Source organism: Lynx canadensis, chromosome C1, assembly GCF_007474595.2.
Source record: "Lynx canadensis isolate LIC74 chromosome C1, mLynCan4.pri.v2, whole genome shotgun sequence".
Classification (NCBI taxonomy): Eukaryota; Metazoa; Chordata; class Mammalia; order Carnivora; family Felidae; genus Lynx; species Lynx canadensis.
Genome location: NC_044310.1, coordinates 33516801 through 33536492, shown reverse-complemented (window position 1 = coordinate 33536492; position 19692 = coordinate 33516801). Strand labels below are relative to the sequence as shown.

Here is a 19692-nt window from a genome sequence, read left to right as displayed (position 1 = left end):
GGCCAGAGCTCCCATGTCCCCCTTCTTAGCTCACCCAGGGTTTATTCTTCCAGACAGTCAGGAGGGCTGCTGTGAGCGAGTAGTGGAAACATGACCAGATTGGGCAGATCGGTTCAGCTGCAAACTTGGGCCAGAGGCTCGTTCTCCCACCCTCCTCTTGCTGACACCCATCCTCCTCTACCCCTGACCTGGAGGGTCTCTCCTCCCTCTTCGCTCCCACGGCCCTTTGTTCAGCTATCATAACCCTTCATCTTGCATTACAATTAATATGCACACACCGCAGATCCCCTAGCAACCTGTTCGGGTTGTAAAGGGCAGGACCTGTGTCACGTTGGTTGCTCTGTGGCTTCTACTGTTACCTAGCCCAGAGTCGGTGCTTCATGTGGGGAACGGAGAAAAATCCATCTGATTCCACAAACACGACGGGGTGCCCTGTGCCAGGGAGTGGCGGCACAGCCACGTCCCAGCCCGGGACCAGAAGACCTAGTTCCTTCCCAGGGCTGACTCTCAGTATACCACTTAGCTATGGGCACCGGGTGACTTTTCTTAACCTCCTCATCTCTCTGGCCTTATCTACCTTATTTATTACCTAAAGAGACTGGACTAGACAATTTCCGAGGCCCTCCTTGCCTCAGTGTGTTTTTTGTTTGTTTGTTTCTTTCTTTTGGTAGTCAAAACCTTTTGCCACTGACTACAATGACCTCTTGAGCATATTCCTTCCCCGGGCCAAACAAGCCAATGCTGCAAGCGTCCTTATGAAACCGGCCCCGCTCCCTTTGAGCACTTCACCCAAAGTCATCTTAGTCTCAGTCATGTAGATTTGCATGGGCCTGAAACCAGGCAGGGCTGTGAGCAAGTGAGGGGAGAGTTAAAATGGGAACGTATCTTAGCAATGGGCTGGCGCCGTCTCTCAGAAGCCAGCTGCCCCTTGCAGACCGGTGCCAGATCCTAAATCCAAGATCCGCCAGACTCTGAAAATCCTCACACCTTCTGTCTCTCTCTGCGCATCTCCTGATCAGTGGCTCTTAGTTTCTGCCACAGTTCTGTGATGTTCAGCTCCAGCTGCGTGTTCTGCTTATGGAAACGCTCCAATTCTGCTTCCATCTACGGAGAACAAGGGGATAAAGTCAGGAATAAGAAAGTAAGGGAATACAAACAATATTTGGGAACTGAAGCCTATCGGTGGGAAGGTGTCCCCAGCTACCAGGACATTTCTAGCTCCCACCTATGTCGTCTGGAATGAAACCATATTCCTAACTCCTGGCCACCCCGGTAGGCCCCCATCCCTTGGTGGGTGTATTAACCCAGATCATGTGTTTCTATAGCCAGCCTCAGAACTGCCCCCTCCGAGTTTCCGTTCCTTCGGCCATGCTGATGACCTTCTTTTCTTGACTCTCACGTACTGGGACCTGGAAACTGAGGCAGGGTTCTGCACAGAAGCACCTTCCTTGCCTACTTTATGAAACTGTGTGACTGAATCTCGACGCTTTGGGGCCGCAAGCCATCAGAGTCGATCCCAAAGCACAACGTTTTAAGGGACCAGCAGGTAGGCGTCCCCAGCCTAAGGAACCTCCGTCTCATCACTCTGTTGAAAAGGTTGTAAAAGTACAGCTGAGGAGACTATCTCATCTTCCAAAGAGAAGGAAGAAGCCACCAATGAGCTTCTGAAAGATTTTTATTCATTGTTGCATTTGTATTAACCAAAGACGCATGAATGACAACTGGAGCTTCTGATTAGGACGAGAGCAGGTGGAGGTGAATTCTCAGTTGATCCGATTTCTGCCAAAAGCCAAGGGGGGTGAGGTTTGCTTGACACACCGTATCTGGTGGACACTAGTATTCCTGTTAATAGAGAGGGGCGCTATTTTGGGGGGATGGGACAGGTCACTGGGTTCTTTAGTGGCTGGATGGAGTAGCTCCTCTAACCTATCCCAGGCCCTTCGGTCAGATTTCAAGGCTCCTGACCATCTTTGGGGGTATCGGAAAGCCCCGATGCACCACATTCACGTTCTGGACACAAAGGCGCAGCTTGCAGGAGAATGTTATCAAACTTATTGGAAGAATCTGGATAGACAGAATAGCCCTTTGGCTCAGCGCCTGGCATGAAGTCAGCACTCAGTATTCATCTGAACGAGTGAATGCGCGGCCAGTGTAGAAGGCGAAGGGGAGCCACGGTGAGGGAGGAGAGGGGTGCTTGAAATAGCCTGCCTTCTGGAAGAGGAATGAAAAGGTAAACGTGACACGCTGGTGCTACATCAAACCACCTTGTGCAGGACACAGGGAGTGTGGGGACGTGTGTGGCTAAAGAACGAACGTGTCCACTGGAGAGGGCTGGCGGCCACTACCGGCACGGGGATACAGAACTGATGAAGACGGAGCGTCCGTCTGCAAGAAGCCGTGAGGTCTAGAGGAATAAGAGGGAAGATCCAGGTAGAAAGTACCCTCTGCGTGCAGAGGACGCGGGGAGGCAGTGCCTGGAAAAGGGATGTTCAGTCAAGTTCCACAAGACAAATAGGTACTAGAGGACAAAGTGGAGAAGGGGAGTTCCAGGCGGAGAGAGCAGGCCACGCACAGAGAGGCCCAGGGCCATGGGCAGCCGGGTGCCTCTCTGCCGGCTACAGGTGGTCCAGGGGGCTGCATGTGAGGGAGGGAGAGAGGGGCTGGAGAGGTCGGCTGAGCTGGATCATGCAGGACCCAGGGGCAGAGGCTCACGTGGGGAGAAGTTGTGCCTTCATGCCGCCCAGAAGTTTGGCCATTATCCTGAAATCTCAGAGCCCTGGCAGGTTTTACCCAACGGGTGGCATGGTTTGCGCCTTAGAAGGCCTGATGCGGAGGTCCTACCGGAGACAGCACGACTGGAGCCGGGCACACCAGTCAGGGGTGAGAAGGGGCCCAGACCAAGGGAATGGTGGCAGAAAGAGAGCAAGGCGCTTCTCCAAGGTCATGTCTGAGTGCCTACAGCTGGCTGTGCCTCTTTTTCCATGGTCTCGAAGCCAGCAATGACAGATTAGGTTAGAAAGGAAGTAATACGGGCAAAGCCTCAAAAGCCACTGAGAACAAAAATAACGTATTTCACAGAAAAATTGTGAAACATGCTGAGTTTGAATAGCTGGCCGGGCAGCTAGGAAACTAGCCAGTATGTGGGAACAAGTATCCTTTTCCTGGTGGAAAAGCCCCATCTACTTTTCCATGTGTTCTCTCCTCACACTCAGTGACTCTCGGTGGGGGTGGGGGCAGGAAACAGGTATTTTACCCCCAGAGGATATTTGGCAACATCTGGAGACATTTTTGGTTGTTACAACTGGGGGGAGGGGAGGGTTGCTACAGGCATCTAGTGGGCAGAGACCAGGGATATTGCTAACTATCTTCTAGTGCATGGGACTCCCTGTGACAAAGAACTATCCGCCCCAAGATGTTAAAATGAGAAAACCTCGCACTAGATGAAAAAACAAGGGTGTGAAGTAAAATGATAAGGTTCTGAACACTCCCTAGGAAGCAGATAGTCCCATCGCACTGAAGAGAAGCTGGAAAAGTATATGTGCAGGGAGGTACCGAATCAAGGAAGTATTAGATTTTCATCCACGGAGGAGGGTTTACAGCTTCCTTCTTGGAGGAAAAAGAACTTCACACGAGATCCACAGCGGGTGGGCCAAATGGGCCTCTGACCTCCTGAAGGAAGCTCCAAGGTCAGAGGCCTCCAGGGGAGGAATCAGGTCCGGACTTCAGCCCTGGTGGTAACTGGCGTGGCGTAGGAGGGGCCCTGTTTGAATCACTCTCAAGGTGCAGGCGTATTCCCTGCTGAGGGTCAATGCCGTGGTCGGCCCAGTTACTGACGGGAAAGTGAATAATCCTTCAGGTGTGTTGGGGTGGATAGTAACTGACCCAACTGTAAATCCACTTGACAAATGAGGAGGGGGCCCATGGGATGGTGATTTCCAGGGGCTGGCAGTACACTGACTTTCCAGGCAAGTGGGGCCTCTGCTCTTTTCTGGGCTGCCATTTTTGGGCCCTGAGGTCACTCAAGAATGGCAGGAGGCCCAGATGAGGCAGCTCTGTGGTTGGCTGGGAACATCCTGCTTTTCTCCAGAGGCCAGGAGAAAGTCACTGGCACAATGACAAACCATCTCTGGACACTCTAGCCCTGGACTGATCCTACCACCTGGCTTCTTTCCTGGGCCTCCTAGAGAAAAGGCTTTGCTTTTTTACACCAGAGCTCCTGGGTATCCAATTCTACTTGGGCCATCGATGCTCTCTGACACACTTTACTTGTATCCTTGCTCAGCACAATGAGCGAACGTGGATGGGGAGTGGGAGGCCATTTTGGATAGGGTAGCCTGGGAAGGCTTCCCTGAAGAGGTGACAAAGGAGCCTCCACATGGAAGATACGGAGAAGCCGCCAGTCATAATCTGAGCACTTCTGGGCAGAGGGAGCAGCACTGTAAAGGTCCAAGATGGGAAAAGCTTGGCGTAGCCTCAGAACTGTCAGAAAGCCTTTGGGCTGGCGCTGGGGGAGGGAGCCTGGAGACAAGATTGGAGAGGGGTAGCAGCTGAATCATGCAGGGCCCTGGTAGGGGGTGTGGATTTTATTCTAGGTGAGATGGGACACCACTAGGGGTTCGCTGTGGCCTCTGTGTGGAGAGATCAGACTGGAGGCTAGACTCAAGTCCAGATGAGGGATGACAGAGGCTTGCACCCAGGTGAGGCAGCAGAGAGGAAAGAGGGCTAGATTTGAGAGGTCTCTGGAAAGACCATCAGATAGGCACTGGCGATCATTGGATACAGCCATTGTGGGGGGGGGGGCGGGAAGAATCAAGAAAACTCTACACTTGTACCTTAAGCACGTGGGTGGATTGTGGTAACTTACTGGGAAACAGGAAACAGAAGGGAGGGGAAGGCAGGAATTTGGTTTTTGATCAACCATGGACCTCACGGCTGCAATCGGCTTAAGGAGATGCACTGTGAATGGGGTGGAGGGACCAACGGGGGCCACTTGTACCTCGATGGAATCTCAGGAGCCCTTGTCCTGTTGATCTTGCTTTTAATCTCTCCTCTCTACCTTCCTCCTGTCTGCTTCCCAGAACACATACTTAAGGCTGCCACTCTCCTGCTCAAGAGACTTCGCATGACTTCCTATTCCTCCTCAGATGGAGTCCAAACACTGCAGCTTTGCATACGCCCCCACCAACATTTCCAGACTGAGAAAAAAAGGTTCATTTGGAGGAGGGTGCTTTCAGATGCGACGGGCTGGTGGCTGAGTACACACCGCCCCCTGGTGGCTGAAGGCCCAAGAGCCGCGGTTTCCCTCGGAGGGCCCGAGCACAACCTAAGGTCCGGCCGCATGCCAAATCTTAAAGCATTCACTCCTGCACAACTGAGTCCCCACTGGGCCTCTCCTGTGACATCCTCTACAGAGTGGAGGCCCGCATACCCTGGGACAAGGCAGGGATTGGGAGGAGGGGTTTTTCTTATCGCCCCCCCCCCGCCACCCCCTTGCTACCCCAGCCAGGAACCGTTGGGGAGGCGACAGTAGTCCAGGAGGCCAGAGTGGTTCAGATGGTTCTCACCTCCTGAATCTGTTCCTTCATCACCTTGATCTCATCCTCTCGTGGTTCTATTTGCTTCTTCAGCTCCTTTATTTTGTAGTCGAGTACAAACTTGAATTTCTCCAGTTCTTGGTTTTTCTTTTTCAGATCATAGATGCGCTTCTCCTGTGGGCGAGATGAGAGAGAAGTAAGAGATGGCAGGAGGCTCCGGTATATGGAAACCTTTTAGGGAAAGGACATAAATCCTGTGACCTGACAGAGGAGGCCACAGGCTGCTCTCCCGGCTGGGGGAACAGAGGCTGGCTCCCCCACTAGGGCCGTAGCACTGACTCCTTGGCTTCTGTGCCGGGACTCAGCATTCATTCACTCATTCAAATATAGCTTGTAGGCGACTGCATTTTCTAAAGCTGGCCTTAGCAGCATCTCCCATCCCACAGGCTCTCTGCAACGTGACCATATGCTTCTCCATCAGGAGGGAAGATCTAATTCCTTTCTCTTGCATCTGGCTGGACTTACGGTTTGCTTGTAACCCAAAGAATGCTGCTCAAGTGATGCTGTGTGGCTTCTGGTCTAGCTGAGAAAAGGCTAAGCAGCTTCTACCTGGTTTTCTTAGAACTTGTGCTCTGAGGGAGGCCATCTGCTATGGAGCAAGTTCCCCTACATTGAGAATCCCCGGCTGAGGAGCACAATGGCACTCTGGTTGACAGTCCCCGTGGAGCCCAGCCTCCCAGCCACCCTGGGAAGTATGAATGAAGAAGCCACCTTGGATGATGATCTTCTACGCCCAGCTATTTGTGTCATCCCTGACTGAAGCCCAGCAAGGCCCCTGCCATCAGGGACAAAGATAGGCCATCTTGTTTAGGCTGTCCAAATGCCAGCCCCACAGAACCTGAGAGAATAAAACAGCTGTTACTGTTCTTTTGTTTTGTTTTTCTTAAGTAGGCTCCACATCCAGCACGGAGCCCGACGTGGGGCTCGAACTCGCAACCCTGAGATCAAGACCTGAGCTGAGATCAAGAGCGGATGCTTAACCGACTGAGCCACCCAGGCGCCCCAAGAGTTGTTGTTTTGTACCACTAAGTGGCCAGGGTCTTGCCTGTTGGCTTAAAGGGGATTCAGAATGTATCCAGGAGCCTAGAGTTGGCAAGCTATGGCCTTTGGATCAAATTTGACCTGTTTTCATAAACTCATTCATGCATTGTGTATGGCTGATTTTACAACACAGTGGCAGAGCTGAGTAGTGCGACAGAAGCCATGCTGTGTGCAAAGACGAAATATTTACTACCTATGCCTTTACGGAAAAAACTTTGCTGTCCCTGCCACAGGCAATGGGGAGCTATGGCAGAGTTCTAAAGGGAAGAGTGACACAATTACAGAGTATGGTGGCAGGGAGCGGGGGTAGGAAGTGGGAAGGAAGTCCGTTAGACTGGTTAGGAGACTGTTGCAATCTTAGGTCAGGAGGCCTTAACCTCTTTCTTATCAACACCCCCCTTTGAGAATCGGAAGAGAACTTTGGACCCTCCCTACACAAACACCCAGGTACACACACAAACACTCACATGCAGAAATTTCATGCGTTTCCCCTTATCAGATCCCGAGGGGGCCCACTTCACAGGTGAGAAAACAAGGCTTAGAGAAATTGCCCAAGATCCTGTGGCAGATAAATGGCAAAGCCTGTGCTGGAACCCAATTAGCCAGGGCTAAAGCCCACCGTCTCAACCACTGGAGAATTCTGCCTACCCGAGGCAGGAATGGCGAGGAGAAAGGCAGGAGGGCACACATCCTGGATTTGCTTAGCAGGGGGCTACGAAATTTGGGTAAGCCTCACAAAATGTGATGTGCCTGTCTTCTAAGTGCTTTGTGAGAAAGGCATTCTGAAAAGCGATCCCAGCTTTCTGGGGAGCCTGGCAGTTGTAGGTCAACCGCAGGGAGTGTGCAACGTCTGTGGGGACCCGAGGTCACCCGAGGACACCTGGAGCCGTGGCGAGCAGGGGCCCTGCAGTCAGCCGACTTAGATTCTTATCCCAAGTCTGTCGCCTATCGACTGTATTACCTTGGGCAAGATACCAAACCACCTGGAGCTCAGTTTCCTGAGCTCTACAGGGGTCCCTCATGGCCCCTGGGGTGGCCGGGAGAACTGAGTGTGGTGTGTTTACAGCAATCGGCCCAGCACCCAGCACCCAATAGGCCCTTCACAGACCACTCATCCCCATCAGGTTAAATGAATGTGTTTCAAGCATTCAGGGACCCTCTCTCCGGAGCTTGGTTCTCCTCCCCTGGGTCCATCCATCTGGGTGGTGGTTGAAGGAGGGCAGAGGTGAGCCTTCACCTTATCTTGAATCGTCTCATCTCTTTCCTGGATTTCCCGCTTGAGGCCCAGGATGTCCTTCTCCAGGGACTTAATGACCCCTTGCAGCTTCACCTGCTCCCTCTTCAGGCTCTCAATGTCATTGGTTCGCTCTTCAACCTCCTTTTGCAGGCTGCTGAACTGCAGACACAAATGGCAGCAACAGAGATCACCAAAGTCTTTGTGCTTCCCTCCCTGCCTCCCAAATGCCGGTGAACTTAAAGAGGTCCCCAACACATCACCGACCTGTGACCTGAAAACATGTCTAGTACCCAACATTTCTGGGATTTTAGGAGTGAAGTTTTGGAGATTTGGGACAGTTTGGGGATTTCCCTGGCAGCACGAGTGATGTAGCATTCTGTCTGATGAGATCCAGTCCCATCCCCTTCCGTGAGGATGGGCTGTCGGGGTCCCTGAGTGGACCCAGAGTTTTCCAGGACCTTGCCAACCTTGAAATGTTGGGATCCATGCCCCATTAAGGTCACAGATACTGTAACTGATGAGCCACCTTGGCCATGTCTAAGAAGGGAAGAGGACATTGTCCCTGGTTCCCTGGATTAAGTAGGGTGATTTCTTTTTTTTTATTTTTTTTAAATTTTTTTTTTTCAACGTTTATTTATTTTTGGGACAGAGAGAGACAGAGCATGAACGGGGGAGGGGCAGAGAGAGAGGGAGACACAGAATCAGAAACAGGCTCCAGGCTCTGAGCCATCAGCCCAGAGCCCGACGCGGGGCTCGAACTCACGGACCGCAAGATCGTGACCTGGCTGAAGTCGGACGCTTAACCGACTGCGCCACCCAGGCGCCCCTAAGTAGGGTGATTTCTAATAGGAAGGAATGTGAGTTTGCTTTGAACTTGGCTTCTCTAACACTGAACATTTTGGGGAAACTGTGGCAATTCCACAAGGATCTGTGAATTGAATCCCACTTCACCCCAACCATCAGTGACAATAAACATGTGTCTTGCCTTATAAACCAAGCATCCCACACCCCAGTCCTTCTGCCCACAGCTCCCTGCACTGAGACCCTGATGACACCTCTGGCGGGGACTTGACCTTTATTTCTGTTTCTACCTGAGGTTTAACTCTGAAAACTGACTAAATCCTACTAGCCCATAAATGAAAGTCTGGGGTGTCCATCCGGTGTTGGGGCAAATGTCACTATTCCGGTGAAAAGGACAGAGAAGGGACAGTGCCACGGAGAGATGTTAAGGGTGCATCTGCCTGGCGGTGCAGAGACATTGGTAATATAGCCCTTGCCTGTGCCCAGGCCTGTCGGGGAACCACACGTGCGATACCTTCTTCCTCATGATGCCGGTTTCTCCTTTGAGTCGCAGGTTTGATTCCTTTTCATCCCGAAGCTTTTTCTCGTACTTGGTTTTGATATCTTGGATTTCTCGGTCTTCATCTTCTTCGATCTGTTTCTTGGTCTCTTCAAACTCTCGCAGCTGCTGCCTGACGTCTTCCTGTGCCTGGTTCAGGGAAGGGGGAGAAAAGGCACTCGACCCTTTTGTGCTGAGAGGGCGCGGGGTGAGATGAGCATGTGGGGCCTATCATGGGGAGTGGGAGACAGAGTGCTATTACAGAAATGGGAACCAAGGCCCTGGGTCCCCTGACCTTCCACTCTCCTGTCTGTCCTCTGCCTTCCCTTCTCTTCCTACCAGATGTGGCTGTAGGCTCCCCTTCAGTGACCGCCCTCCCAACACCCCCAGACCTGTTCCATCTCTGGTCTTCTTTATACTGACACCCACGCTTCCTCTATCTTTCCTCCACTGAACCTGTGACAGTTGTAATTTTATATTTGGGAAGTACTTGATTGCCTTTTCCATTAGATGTAAGCTCCTCGAGGAAGGAAACCTGGTCTATCGTGCCCACCGCTGAGTTCCCAGGGTACAACCGGCACGGGCACACAGTTGGTACTCAATACCTGAATAAAAGAGTGAAGCCTTAAAAAAATCTTTTTGAGAGAGAAAAAGCACGAGTGGGGGAGGAGGGAAGAGCAAGAGAGAGGGGGAGAAGGAGAATCTCAAGCAGGCTCCATGCTCAGCACAGAGCCTGACGTGGGGCTCGATCCCATGACCCTGGGATCATGACCTGAGCCAAAATCAAGAGTTGGTCACTCAACTGACTGAGCCACCCAGGCGCCCCAAAAGAGTGAACCTTTAACTCTGTCCTCCTGCTCCTTAATCCAATCACCTGCACGTCCCCCATCACATTGTGCTATATTGCAATTGCCTGTTGGACAGGCTCCTGGAAGCTCCTTGATGGCAGGGCCACATCTCTCTGCTCACCACCGGGAACACCCTGCACAGAAGCTGGCACGTCACTGGCGATGAATGAATGCAAGCCTGGAGCCTGGACGCTGGAAGAACCACCTCTGCCTGGTGGAGTCTGAGAAGTGACTCGGGTGTGACTCCTCTTTGCTTACTGCCCCCAAGTGGTGCAAGCTACAGATCCTTTTTCTCTCACACTGACCCTGGCATTCTCCCAAACTGCATGTACCATCCCTGGAGTGAGTGTTTCAGGGGTGAAGAGAGACAAGATGGTTTTCAAACTGGGTCCCCAAGAAAGGCTTCTCCCTTTCCCCACCACACGTCATCAGGCCCTTGCTGGACGGAAGCCTGGCAAGGTGTGCTCTGTGTCCCAGAGTCGCCCGCCAGCCGACTGCTCTTGCTCTGGTAGATGTCGCTAAAAAGGAGAGTAGGCCAGCCAGGTTGGCGAGAAGGCATGCCAGGTGGAAGCTCCCTAGGGAAGCTCTGAGTTGAAATCTTTGACTCAGAAGAAGAAATGGTTGTGATCACAGTGTGGGTCCTGGGAGGAAGGCCAGCCTCTCTCCCCTCAGGGCACATTGATTCCCTCCACCTCGGCCCCCAAGGCCAAGCTCAGATCAGTTTACTGGAGGTCAACAAACATTTCTGGAGCATCTAGGATGTGCCAGGGGGGCCCTGGTTTGAAAATCAGTGATGGGTGAGCCATAGTCCTTGCCCTTGAGAAGTTCCCCCGGAGAAAGAGATATTAACACAGGACGCTACCGTGTAGGCCGTAAGAGAAAGGGGTCTGAGGGCCTGAGCACACAGAGAAAGGCTTGCTCAGCCCTGTGGGAGGGGACAGGGGTTAGCGAAGAACTCCTCCAGGAGTTGGCTCCTGCCCTGAGTCTCTGTAAGGGTGGGGACGAGCTGCCAGGTGAAGAGAATCATCCAGAACAGAGGCTCAGAGGTTGTGTGGGAAACGTGGCCATCCCACGTCGTTGGGTGGGAAGAAGCCGGACGGGGCAGCAGGACACGGGGCTGGGGAGGTGGGCAGGGCCAAGGTGGGGTGGCTGTGCCAGGGAACATCCCCACTGGCTGTCGGAGCTCAGCCTGCTCTGTCTGAGGCCCATGCTGTCAGGAGACCTCCACCCTCCACCTCTCACCTTGCTTATCCGCCACTGCCTGCTCACTTCCCAGCTCACTGTGGACTTCTGGGTGCCACCCCAGTCCTCCTTGCCGTAACTGGGGGTGGTTACAGAGGGTCCTATAATGTCCAGGGTGCCTTGACCTTTACCTCGCCTCTACCTGAGCCACTCACTCTCAGGTCCATCCCCAGAATGGTGCCACCTCGGAAGCCTGAAAATCCAGGCCCTGCTCTCAGCACAGCTGACTTCTCTGTTGGCCCCCCAGGTATGCAGGCCCAGCTCTCAGGCTCACCACGTCCCCTGGCCCTGTCTTGATTCCTCCACTATCTTCCAGGCTCTCGGTTCTTTACCCCTCTCTGGCCTGGACCGGATGGCTGTTCAGCAGACCACCTGTATTTCTCGGCGGCACAACTCGGTCACACCCCAGCTGTGAATCAGGGCTGCTGTGCGTCCCCCTCGCTCACACACCTGCTTGCCGAGCCCTGCTGGGGAAAAGCGCACGGCCTGGTGGATTAATGCTGCTGGGACTCACGTTTACAACCTCGGCTGGGCTCTCAGCTGCATACCTGCCAGACGTCTTCTCGGTCATTCCCTTCCAAACTCATTCCACACCTTCAGGACTCTCCCGCCCCCTCACCTACAGTACGCCATCTGTTGCAATTTCATGCAGAAAAGGCGGCCATCTGGCTCTTCTCGGTTTTCTCTTCATCTTGGGAAACTAGCTATTTTGGCAACCCAAACTGCTTGAACATTCCATGACTTTGCCTGCCTGCCCTTCCCTCCTGCATTTCCCCATCTCCTGTTCTAACTCTTATTCTTCCTGGGTCTCATTAGCTCCTGCAAGCCTTCTCTGGCCTCTCAGGGAGGTCTGCATCCCCCAGCTACCCTGTGCAGCCCTCTCTTGAGTATCCATCTGTGTGGCCGCCTCTCTCACATGACTGAAAACCAGGCCCCGGTTTTTCTCTTGGTCACCCAGCACTCAAGCTGAGTTCTAAACCAAGAAGAGACCATCTGTGTTTGTCAAATCAGTGAAGGACGGATTTCATCTTGTAAGGCATAAGAAGTTGCTAAAGGGTTTCAGGCAACCACCTTCCCCATTGTTTAGGGCCCTCGTTCCTCTCCAGGTCCTACAGGCTTCTAAAAAGGTCTCTCTAGGGGCGCCTGGGTGGCGCAGGCAGTTGGGCGTCTGACTTCAGCTCAGGTCATGATCTCTTGGGTCTGTGAGGTCGAGCCCCACATCAGGCTCTGTGCTGACAGCTCAGAGCATGGAGCCTGCTTCGGATTCTGTGTCTCCCTCTCTTTCTGCCCGCCCGCCCCCCACCCCCTCATGCTCAGTCTGTCTCTCCCTCTCAAAGTAAATAAATATTAAAAAATAAAAATAAAAAGGTCTCTCCAGTCCTTAAGGCTTGAAGGTACAGTTAGGCTAGGACAACAGATACAAACTTAGAATTTCAGTCCCTAACACGGAGCACCTCCCAGCTCACTGGGCCCGCTGGTCTAGGGGAAACAAACGGTGTAGGGCCTAACACAAGGCTGGATGCTAAAAGCAGGGAGTGGGAGGGAAAGGAGTTGAAGTGAGCTTTCCCACAGCTCTTTGGGCTGTTCACAGGCCAGGCCTGCAGGATGCACAGCAAAAGGGAGGTACGGCTCAGCTTCCGGTGAGTACCTCTTCCAGAAGGGTGGTTTTTTCCTGAAGTTTGGCCTCATAAAACTCTGTCAGCTCCTCCAGGGCCTGGCTCTTGGTCTCATCATTATCCCGAAGCTGTTTCTCATACTCCTCCTGCATCCTCTGGGACTTGAGCTGCAATTCCTGGTACTTCTCATATTCTAGAAGCAACTTTTGGTTGTTGCAACACTCTGGAGAGAAGCAAGGAAGGTTATTTCACACTGGACAGGAGCACCCACCTCAGGGCCACCCAGGAGCCTTTGGTGCCCTCCCACCCACCTACCAGCACCAGCTGAGACTCAAATACCTGCCCAGCTCTTTCTCACCTGCCCTCACCCCATTAGCTGGTCAGGCAGCCAAACTCCCTCCCCTTGTTGGCTAGGCAGAAGGTTTCCAGGAAAGGGCTGAGGGGTGTTTTAGGGAACCAGGGCCAAGAAGAATGTCCTGAATATGCAAAACAGTTATTAGCACCTCTTCTTACAGAAGACGAGTGAAAACTGAGGCTAGGTGAGGTTTGGTGACTCCTTAGAATACCCAGAAAGTATGTGGTAAGTCTGGGACTCAAGGCAGTCTATCAGGCTCCAGACCTGCACTTTTCGGTAACTCCTACTGGCATGCAGTAATACGTGTGTAATGAACAAGGAAATGCACAGGAGTAAAATCCACAGTGAGGTCCAGGGGATAAATGCAGCCTGTTTACAGACAAAGCCAGATTACCTGGGACTTCTGTTCGGTCCCAACGGTGGTGGGGGAGGGGGGACACTCTCAGACTTTTGTCCCCACGCTACCACGTGGCCTCTACCTCGGGACTCACCCAGGTCCTGCAGTTCCTGGCTCTGTTTGTCTAGGAGGTCGTCAATGCGTTCGCGATGGAACACATCCTGCTTTTCTTTTTCTGTTTTTAAAACCTAAAACACAGAGTCAGCTGTTCTCATTTCCACGCATCTGCTGAAATCACCCCAGGGCAACAACACATTTTATAAGTGACATCCTCCTTCACTTACAAACGTTTCTCAAGCCTGTCATTTTGCACCAGGCACTGTTCTGTGAGCCACAAGCAAGCTATCGCTTTTTATTTACATTATATTCTGCTCTGTAAGTTCTAGGCTTTATTTATATCCTTCCTACTAAATGGGTCTTGTCAATGATGAGTTCAGTTTTGGACATGTAGCAGATGGATTTTGAGGTGGAAAAAGTAAGGATTCATTTGAATTCTCTGTTGTCTGAACAGTGCCGTCAACTAAATCCTTGGATGTGTTAATGTGTCAGCTTCTAAGAAGTGTTTTCTTTAATAGAGCAGGAAAGCTCCTTGCAGGCAGAGGGGCGCTCCCAGGAATAACTTCGAGTTGAGCTTGTGGAGGGCACCACGTCAGTATTTGTTGACAAAGGAATAAAATAATAAAACTAACAGCCAGGGGCTTTTTTTTCCTTTTAGCTAAACTCTCTGACCCATGGCGATAACATAAAAGAACAAATACCCTCTAAGCCAGGGGTTTTAGATGAAGGGCAAGACAGATTTGTGAACAAAGGGGGTTATTCTGGGAAGTCCTGTAGATCAAATCTGACTACAGGAGGGACCATTTAGACTAATTTTATTTAAACTACTGACAATCCAGAAATCAATATTCTGGTAGCTCTTCTTTTTCTACACTTTGCTTTTCTTGTTACCTTTTTCATTTTGTTTTTAAGTAAGTTTCTCTTGATCACAGAGATAATATATTCTCATTGTAGGTGATTTGCAAAACACAGAAAAGTAGAAAGAACAAAATTTAAATTACCCAGAATCTCAACTTCCTGAAGTAATCACATTGCTGACTATTTTCTTATGAACTATTCTATGTGTATTTTACTTAATTAATACCATTCACTACGGTTTTGTATTCTTCTTTGTTCCACCTCGCACTTTGCTGTAAGCATTTCTGATGTTAGCAACTATGCTTAAAAACCACACGGTATCATATAGTTCATTGTTTGGGCTTGGCTTGGGTAAGGGAGGGCAGTTCCTTCTGGAGTAAATTGGCAATGTCTCATTATTTGTGGCTGTCAGCTCAGTCTCTCAGACAGACCTGGTTTTTCGTTTTCAAGGACTCCATTTCCTGCAGGAACTTATCTGTTAGCTCCTTAATCTTCTCAGAATAGTTCATATCCTTCAGTCGCAGCTGATACTCATTCTCCATTTTTAACTCTTCCACACGAGTCTTCAGCTCCAGCATGATCTGAGCCTTTGGGAGAAGGACATCAGAGTCAAGAACATTCACGGTGGGGGTGAAGGGGAATATTTAACCTGGGGCCTTGAGCTCTCTGAGATCTGCGGTTCTGCTCAGCCTCGGACTCATGTGTCTCAACTAGACCCTGTCATCTTTTCCCCACAAGACCCACGGGCTAAAAACGAGGAAACATATAACATATGGGCTTCCTCCTCTGCCCTCACAACATCCATTCAGTGAGCCCTACTGGGTGCTAGGCATGCCGCTAATAATTCTCTCATCTTCAAATACGTGTTAATGTCACCTGTTAAATGAGGTCTACTTGGGCCACACTAGTTAATCCTGCGACCCTTCCCTTCCCGTTCCCGGCACTCACCACCCTGCTCACTCTGCTCATTTTTTATTATTTTCTTAGATCTAGGCACTTTCTAATATAGTTTACTTATGAATTTATTGTCCTTTGTCTTCTTCCTCATTAGAATTTAAGCTCCAAGGGGCGCCTGGGTGGCTCAGTTGGTTAAGCATCCAACTTCAGCTCAGGTCCTGATCTCACGGTTCGTGGATTCGAGCCCCGCATTGGGCTCTGTGTTGACAGTTCAGAGCCTGGAGCCTGCTTCAGATTCTCTGTCTCCCTCTCTCTCTGCCCCTCTCCCCACTCCACTTGCTCTCCCCCACTCTCAAAAAATAAATAAACATTTAAAAAAAGAATTTAAGCTCTGGGAAGGCTGAAATCTTTGTTGGCTTTGTATACTGATACATGCCTAGTACCCAGAAGAGTGCCTAACACATAGTAGGTACTTGAGAAACAGTGTTAACTGTGATTCCTGCCCCCATCGACTCTATCGTCTACCGAGGAAGCCAAATAAACACATCATTACAAATTGTGATGAGCGCCCAGAGCCAGGCAGCTTCCCAGGACTGTCAATCTGTCCCTCTCAATGTCTGTTATGCCTCTTCTGGCCTCACTAACATTAATTTAGGTCCTAACTCGTCCTGTCTTGCTTGTTCCTACATCTAGTGATTTCTTTCAATCTGTTGCATTCGCTGATGTCAAAGTTTTCTAAAAATACTGTGATGCACACACCCTTCATTTCCTGAAAAAGTTAATGTTAATGACAGAGATGGTGAGCACACAGGTGTTTTCCTCTCACTCATCCATGATCACCCTCTCCCCCCCTCCCCCCCCCATGCATCCCTGTCTCATCTTTTCTGGTCTATATCCCCCATAGCCATGGACAATTAGAGAATAATGAACGTGTGATGCTCATTTCTGCATTCCTGCCCAGAGGACAAGTGTGGCCCTGGCACACAGGAAGTACTGAGATGAGGGATGAACACAGGTTGCATGTGCAAAGTCAGGGATAAGAGTGAGGACGCCTGGTCAAAGCGCTGTGTGTGATGAGGTGCAGGTGGGAGGCAGAGGGAGAGGAGGCCGAGATGGGGTCAGACCATCAAGGTCGTTGCCGGCCATGATAAGAAATTAGGATTTTCTCCTAGCGGTCCTCTAAAGGTCCTTGTCCAACCTGATTGAGCTCACTCTGGTCTCAGAAAGACCTCTCTGATGGCAGTGTGTAGCCCAGGCTAGATTCAAGCACTAAGACAGAGGGATTGGTGGGGAGGGGGTACCACATAGTACAGGTAGGGGATGGGCAGGATGGTGGAATGGAGAGATTTAAGAGACAGATTTGAGGGAACATGGTGCCTGGCGGGGTGTGGGGTGAAGGGGACGCGGCCACGGATGAAGATGGTCTCCTTGGTAGGATGCTCCCTACGAGTGGCACTTGGCCTCTCCTGATTCACTGCCTTCTCCTGGGTGCCTAGCACAGGGCCAGCAACATAGCATTAAGTGAATGTTTATCAGATGAATGGGTCACCCCGGGGTCTGCCTCGGACTAGTGGAATACATTTAGTGATGGTGACGCTGGTTTCTGACACGTTGTGTCTGGGCCACATGCTCATCATCCTTCCTCAATCCGTGCGCCTGGCCGCAGACGAGGCTCTCTTGAGGTCATTCCCTAACTTACATCTATCAGTGGGTCCTTAGGAACAATTTCCAAAGTCTGAAACATGGTGTAAAAGACCCTCCAGCTCCGCACACCCTCTCACCTCTGGCCCCACCTAGCATCTTCCCCGGAGCACCTGTCTCATCCTTCTGCACACTCACCCCTTGGTGTGGAAGAACCTTTCCCATCTGTTCAGGAAGGCTCCGTCCAAGGCTCACTTACTTCCTCTGGTACCACCTGGCTTGGGTCAGGGTCCCTTCCCCTGTGACCCCAGAGCATCGTTCCTTCATAACACCTGTAACACACTTAGTTTCCCTTTTTAATTTTACCTATACCTCCTTCCAGGCTATGAGCTCAAGGCCCCCACATGTCTTTCATTTCTGTCATCCTAGACCTTAGTATGGTGCCTGGCACATAACAGGGCACCTCTGTAAGTAGTGGTTGGATGAATGAATGAGTAGGTAAATCATGTTGTGAGAGATAGTTACATAGAATATCATAGAGTCTCAAGAAGAAAAAGAGAGCTGGGAATTCTGAGAAATGTGACTTTTAGAGGACAGGTGGAGAGAGAGCAAGGAGGGGGGAGCTGGGAAGGACAGGGAGGTTTACAGGGAGTAAGACTGCAGTCTCTCACATGCAGAGATAGAAGGGGCTCCAGGAGGTAAGCAGAACAAGGCCAAGCTGGGGGCTGGCTCAGGAGTCAGCCCAGACACCTCAGGTCTTTGGCACAGCCTGGTGTCTCCTAGTTGTCCTTTTCCCCTACCCTTGGGGAAGAATGGGGGAGAAAACAGAGAGGAGGAGGAACAGAAGATGTGCTTGCCTTCCTGCAGGAGGTCAGATCCTGACTCTCATAGGCTCTCCCTTATCCTTTCCTCCCACTTTTCCTTTCCTGCAGAAAGTTCCAGGGAGCTCTGGTAGGGATCTCTGGGAATACCTGGGTCTCATCATCCTGCTTTGGGGCCATTTTGCCTTGCTGCTCTGATGGTTTTCTCATCTCTACTTGACTGTGTTTCCTGATCACAGGGCCCATGCCTGTCTTTTTATACATGCATCCGCAGTACCTAGCAAACAGTAGGTAGTCAATAAATGCACTCTAGATCCTGGATGAACAGCAATGAATGCATAGCTCTGCCATTCTCTGTAAGCCTCGTGACTTTCCCATCCCTTTGGCATCTCCCTTAGGGAGCGTGGCACAGAACTCTCAAAACACGTCTTCCCAGAGTGTTTAATGCATTTGCAGCAGGGAGGGCCCTTTGGGGTAGTGATGAAGAGAGTGGGCTCTAGATTAAATCTCGGTCAGAACTCTGGTCCTACTACACTTCACTTCACTCCTCCAGAGTCACTTCTTAAAACATGGGGAGAGTAACAGTATCTTCCTCACAGAGATGATATAAGATTTAAATAAGAAAATACTTATAGAGTAATTAGTGCAGTGCCTGGTTTGTAGAAAACCTAAAAAAAATATGCTGGTTATTATTACCTTTACTGTTTTATTATGAAGAGAACTGGTTTTCAGGGACGTTTTCTAAATAACTTTTTTTTATATAAAGAAGGCTCTACTAGCAATTATTAAGTTTCCCAGATACAACAGGTATAGTCAGCTTGTCAGTTCAATTCTGTAAATACTGATCGACTGTCTTCACGTGTCTAGCATGGGCTAGAAACTGCTGGTCACCCAAGGGAACTGCATGTCATGGCTACTGTCCTCAAAGAGTAGGAAGATGAAAGGTAGTTTCACAGGCTACAAGTGGAGCAGAGTGTAAGTCAAGATGACCACGTGGCAGGATGATGGGCAGGGTGGGGGTGGGAAGACATGTAGCCGCAGTGAGGAGGGCAGCATGATGGTGGGGGCAGGGAATGTGCAAGGAGCCGGTGGCGGGGGGGGGGATCTATGCTGGGCAGTGGGGGGTAGCCAGGCTACACAGGCCCTCGAATGCCAGTTCCAGGAGTCTGGACACAGTCTGGTAAGGAATTTCCACGTCTCTCTTCGTTAGACCCAATTCTTACCTTCTCTTCCATGTCTGTTTTAGTAATGAGCACCTCTTCGGCAAAGCCCACCTCCCTCTCTCGCTTGATTCCTCGACCATCCTTATCAAAGACCTTCCAGGTAAACAGGCAGCCATCTTCAGCAACAGTCAGCAGGAATTGGTCATCAAAGGTGAGCAACATCTGAGGAGAGAAAGAGCATGGAGAGGAAGCTTTCAGAGGTCGTGGGTGACCAGAACTGAGCTGGCTGTGTGCAGGGCCTCCATTCAGGCAACCCTGGGCACATCCTCACGGGAAGGAAGACAGGATCCTGGGTAAGAATGAGATACATCTCACAAGCTTCTGTTCATAAATAAAAGAAGCAAGACTGGGTCATGTCCTCTGTGGATTTGGAATCTGAAGAGTTAATTATTATCTAGATTATAAAAAGAACTCTCAACACTCGGCAGTAAAAAACCCAAACCAACTAGAGGGTGGGCAAGAAATATGGAGACGTTTCGTCAAAGAGGTATCCAGATGGCAAAGAGGCACACAAGAAGATGTTCAC

At 50.8% G+C, this 19692-nt stretch overlaps 1 protein-coding gene across 1 annotated transcript in view; it reads right to left on the bottom strand.

Annotated features, from left to right (window-relative positions):
- Positions 1–19692, bottom strand: part of CFAP57 (cilia and flagella associated protein 57) — a 79813-nt gene that overhangs the window by 27927 nt on the left and 32194 nt on the right. The window contains exons 12-19 of the mRNA XM_030325101.1: positions 19167–19328; positions 15016–15171; positions 13764–13857; positions 12950–13140; positions 9188–9361; positions 7873–8031; positions 5565–5708; positions 988–1104 (exon numbers count right to left, since the gene is read on the bottom strand). Of these exons, the coding sequence (XP_030180961.1) occupies positions 988–1104; positions 5565–5708; positions 7873–8031; positions 9188–9361; positions 12950–13140; positions 13764–13857; positions 15016–15171; positions 19167–19328 (1197 nt within the window). The remainder of the gene's footprint in view (positions 1–987; positions 1105–5564; positions 5709–7872; positions 8032–9187; positions 9362–12949; positions 13141–13763; positions 13858–15015; positions 15172–19166; positions 19329–19692) is intronic.